The sequence below is a fragment of the Anopheles cruzii genome, chromosome 3 (assembly GCF_943734635.1).
Source record: "Anopheles cruzii chromosome 3, idAnoCruzAS_RS32_06, whole genome shotgun sequence".
Lineage (NCBI taxonomy): Eukaryota > Metazoa > Arthropoda > Insecta > Diptera > Culicidae > Anopheles > Anopheles cruzii.
The window spans coordinates 935683-940631 of NC_069145.1; the positions used below are offsets into that span (position 1 = coordinate 935683).

Consider the following 4949-nt stretch of genomic DNA (forward strand, 5'->3'; position numbering starts at 1 on the left):
ATGCATATGAAAGGGCTCACGTTGTCGGCCATTCTCGAGCAAGGCACGACACGGCGCCGCAAATCACCGCCGAAGGAAGAGTGTCCCAAGAAGCAAAAACGTGACTCCTGGCGCAAGGTACGTTGGCGCGTTGGCGATGGACGTAATTATGCTAAAGTGACGGCTTCCCGTTTTACCCCCCACAGATTGCAGCTATTTTGAACAAATGTGAATCCAAAAGGTCACACGAAGAGATCCGCTTGCTGGAGAAAGAACCGGAGGTGGTGAAGCAAGTCCTGGCAAGGCGAAAGCGCAACGTAGAGTACAAGGAACGTGCGCTGGAGACGGAAGATGAGCCGGAGGTAATCGAACGCAAAGCGCTGAAGCTGGCGCAAGCCATAGCGAAGGCGAACCACGTGATCGTGTACACTGGCGCCGGCATCAGTACGTCCGCCAAGATACCGGACTACCGGGGAAGCCAAGGAATATGGACGTTGCTCGAGCAAGGCAAAGACATTGGCGAGTACGATCTTTCGCTTGCCGATCCCACCTTCACGCACATGGCCCTCTTCGAGCTGCACCAGCGCGGGATGCTGAAGCACGTGTTGTCGCAAAACTGCGACGGGTTACACCTGCGCTCCGGACTGTCACGCTTTTCGCTCTCCGAAGTGCACGGCAACATGTACGTGGAGGTGTGCAAGCAATGCAAACCGAACGTCGAGTACTGGCGCCTGTTCGACACGACCCAGTTCACCGCACGGCACTATCACAAGACGAACCGACGGTGCCGGCGGTGCGGAGGCCCACTCATCGACACGATCGTACACTTTGGCGAGCGGGGCCAGCTCAAGTGGCCGCTCAACTGGGCCGGCATTACGGCGCACACGGAGAAGACTGATTTGATCCTCTGCATTGGCTCAAGCCTGAAGGTGCTCCGCAAGTACACGTGGCTGTGGGCCACGGATCGGCCGATCAAGAAGCGACCGAAAATCTTTATCGTCAACCTGCAGTGGACCCCGAAGGATAAGGTCTCGACCCTAAAAATCAACGGACGGTGCGATGAGGTCATGAAGCTGGTCATGAAACACCTGGGCATCGAGGTGCCGACCTACAATCGGCTCAAGGATCCGATCTTTGCCCACGCGACGCTGTTGCTGGCCGAGGAGCAGCACACGGCATCGCAACCCGCACTGAAGAAAAGCACTGCCAAAGAGGAACCGGCGGCGACGACGAACGGAACGGAACCCTCCGGGGCGAATGGGGATATGGTTAAAAAAGAATCAGCTTCGGCCGATCAGTCGGAGATTAAAATCGAACCCACGTTTGCCCACGCGGCCACGTCCTGCGTTTCCCCCAAGCAGGTGTATCTAAACAATCTTTTACTCGCCCAGCAGCACCAGCAGCTGGCCAGTAGCTACAATATGTTGCTCACTTCGGTCAAACGACCAGATGCACGACCCGTTCTGCCCCCCCTAGTTCCCTGTACGTCTTCAGTGATACCGACCGGAGTCCCGGCACAGGTGAAGACGGAATCGAGCGACGAACCCGAAGCGCAACACGACACGCCCGATCCGAAAGCAGTCGGTCCACCGGTGAACATTATTAAAATTGATACCGCTTCGAACCTGTTTGGAAACCTACGGCATATGCTCGGTGCGATCAATCTTTCCAATGCCGGCACCTCGGGAAGCAGTGCTGCCGGTGGCACGAAACTCGATGAAAACAGCAGCTTCTCCGGGGCACGATCGCCCGAACCTATTTGTAACGATCGATTCCAATTTTGGCTCTAATTCATCTTGCCGATTCGAATGTTAATTTCTTTTCCTTCCTCATTTACATTTTCAGTTCCACTGCCGCTGCTGCTGCAACCGGGCGTAACGATTGTACAGAAACCATCCAACGGGCCGACGGTGGCAGAACAGAATGGTTCAAACACGCAACAATCTTCGCTTCCGCCACGGTGTAACAAAATACAGTTGATCGCCGTAAAACCGATGATCGTCAGTAACCCTCCCAGTCTGGTACCGTTGCAACACCACAACGAGCAGAGTAAATCACAAAGTGATGACCAACTGGCATCGAAAGCAAGTGAAACGACCTGCGAAACATCGCTAATGAACGAGCCATTAACCGTGGCTGAAAAGCTACCGGAACAGATTTTCCAATCCCGTGCGGGCGACCAGCACGTAGAGGAATGCTCATCGAAAGCCGCAGAAAGGAATGTGTGGTGTAGTTCAGGCAAGACAGATGATCTTCAAAGCCAGCGACAGGAAAATAGCTCGGATGGTGTACATAATTCAATCGAGAGCGAAGACGTTACTCCAAAACAAACGGAAACAACAGTGACATCTGATTCCGGTGCTTTGGAAGTTAGAGGAATTTCTTCTCGAAGGGATGATGGAGAGCAGCTTCAATCTGTGACTAGTCCACGGAAGCCAACGAAGATAGAAACAATTGACTTGACGATCGAAAGCAAAGATTCAGTGGAAAAAAGCACAACAGAAGATACAGAAGTCACTAAACCGAGCACCTCTGAGCTACCCACCGAAGATCAACAAGCAGTGTTGTTAAGCAGCGATCACGACGAAAAGCACGCTTCACTCCCGGAACACAACGATCAGATTCATGGGATCAAGCTTGAGGCAGATCATCCTGTATCAGAAATATCCGGCAATAACGATGATGAAGCATCAGAAATCAATCCGTCTTTAATAGAGCAAGCCCAAACGGATTATGCTATAAAACAAGAGCCCCTTGAAGATCGAATTGCTCACGGAGAAGTGCCGGATGAAGGAGAACATCCCAAGGAAGTAAAGATCAAACAAGAACTAGTTACAGAGCAGGATAACGGTCGTGACGGTATTGGAAACTGTTCCCCGGCCTCTGCATTGCATGATCGCGAAGATGAAGCGAATAAGGCGAATCCACCATCCGAATCCGATATTGAAAAACCGATAATAGCCGCAGATGAGAACATTCTGCCGCAAAACGAACACACCACAAAAGAGGACACAAACCAGGTGCTAAATGAAAACGAACCGGTGGACAGCGGTTCTACGATCGACCCCTATCCGTCTCCAAAGCAGCGCGAAGAAAGGACGCCCGGTGAACGAAACGAACCGGCTGAGGAAGTATCGAACACGAACTGCGAACGTTTGATGGATGACACAAAAGTAAACGTAGCAAGCGATGTCGAGCGATCTCCACGATCGCACGACGAGGGCAATGGCTTCGATATGGACGTTCCGACAATCCATTCCGAAGCTAGCTCTCCTATTTCGAAAGCCAACAACTTTGATTACGTGCCAGACGACGATAAGGCTTTGGCTGAAAATGCGGCGGCAGAGTCGGATAAAGTCGCCAGTCACGAACAAACGATAGAAAAGAAGAGTTTTGGTGAAGAAACAGACATTCGGCCGGACGATGTGACGATCGAAGAAGCCATTGCTTCGGTAGTTGCAACAACTGAACAGCAAAAGGAACCATTTACAAACGGAAATAATGATTGTAAAACGGCCGATTTGAATGCCGCACCGGATGAACCGATAATAGATTTAGGAAGCGAAGATTCCTGGCGGGAGCAAGCTTGGCAGCTAGACGAGGAAATGGTACAAGCAGATGCTTGTGGCGGCGCAATGAACCAAACCATCAAGACTGAAGAAGCAAGTGTGATCGGAGAGCATACTGTAGCAAAGGACGATAAAGTTCAACACCAACCGGACCAACCGGACGCCGCTGACGCTTACCCGACGACCAATGGGAATGTACCCAAGGTCCCGGTGCTAAACGGCGAACGTCATTGCGATAGAAGCGTTCCGTTACAGCATGATACTTTACCCGAATTAAACCCAAATCCGGAAGATGAACACGCAAACGACCAACAGTTGGTGGTCGATGGTAGCGATGATAAACTCGCCGATGTCCCCGGTAATCTGCTGCCCCCCATCATATCGTGTGACCCTATCGAACTGGTTCCGACTGAAACCCTAGTGGGCCTAGCAGAGAAGGCCAGTGAAAAGATGGAAGTTGCCATAACAACCGAAACAGCTTTCATCGGACACGACGTGGCGGCGATCGGCGATCTCCTTAGCAACGATAAGAATGATCATTTTCAACCGATCGCAGAAGAAGCGATCCCAGGCGCAATGTCGGTGGATCACGCGGCAGAAGAAAGCTTACCGATGGCACCGACAGAAAAGAGTAATGCCATTGACACGGTCGATGAGATAATGGCAGATGGAGAAAATGGTCTTCCTCTTAGTCCCGTCCCGGAAGCGCCTTCTGGAAGCAGATCTCACGACAAGGACCAGTCTGCTGACAAAAGTCAAAAGATGGTCAAAGTAGTCCTCAGCAATAGTGCACTGTTCGAGCTGTACGAAGCGGCCCCCAGATTGCCCGATCGTTATCCACCGGCACTCACCTTGATCACGCCGATCAAGTATCAGCTGCCTGCGCACGTTATCGCTAAGATGGCGACAAAGGCTCCGGCCGTTCGCCCCGTGCCACTTGGCGACACCCATTCGGGACCGCCACCAGCAAACGATCCTTCGGCAAACATCTCTAGTAACGGTTTGAAAGCTGGAGGATCTCCTCCACTGCACGGTGTCGGTGTGATGCCGCCATCCGTTTCCACTGCCTCGTTTATGCCGGCGAATGGCACAATGGCAGCATTTATCCTCAAAAACAATAGCTTCCTCACCACCACCAATCCGCTCTATCCGAATCTACTGAACTTTCCGCCCGGGATCGGGGCCAACCTAGTCTTTCTTACGAGTCCGGTCAAACCACCGGCGACGGCGACCGTCGGTGGACCGTCACCGGCACAGTTCGCAACACCGTCCACATCGGACGTGAACGGCACCGCGGTGAATGGCCCGGTCAACACTCCGGTTACGCCGACGAAAACCTTCCGCACTGATTCCGACGAGCAGACGGACGAAGACGACGACGACCGCCGTGGGCGAATGCGG

The 4949-nt window shown here is 52.6% G+C and overlaps 1 protein-coding gene across 1 annotated transcript in view; it reads left to right on the forward strand.

Moving 5' to 3' along the window:
• Positions 1-4949, forward strand: part of LOC128274497 (uncharacterized) — a 6544-nt gene continuing 1595 nt past the window's right edge. Inside the window, exons 1-5 of the mRNA XM_053012714.1 lie at positions 1-117; positions 186-1740; positions 1825-2028; positions 3244-3645; positions 3970-4949. The exon at positions 3970-4949 is cut by the window's right edge and continues 499 nt beyond it. Coding sequence (XP_052868674.1) covers positions 1-117; positions 186-1740; positions 1825-2028; positions 3244-3645; positions 3970-4949 — 3258 coding nt within the window. The remainder of the gene's footprint in view (positions 118-185; positions 1741-1824; positions 2029-3243; positions 3646-3969) is intronic.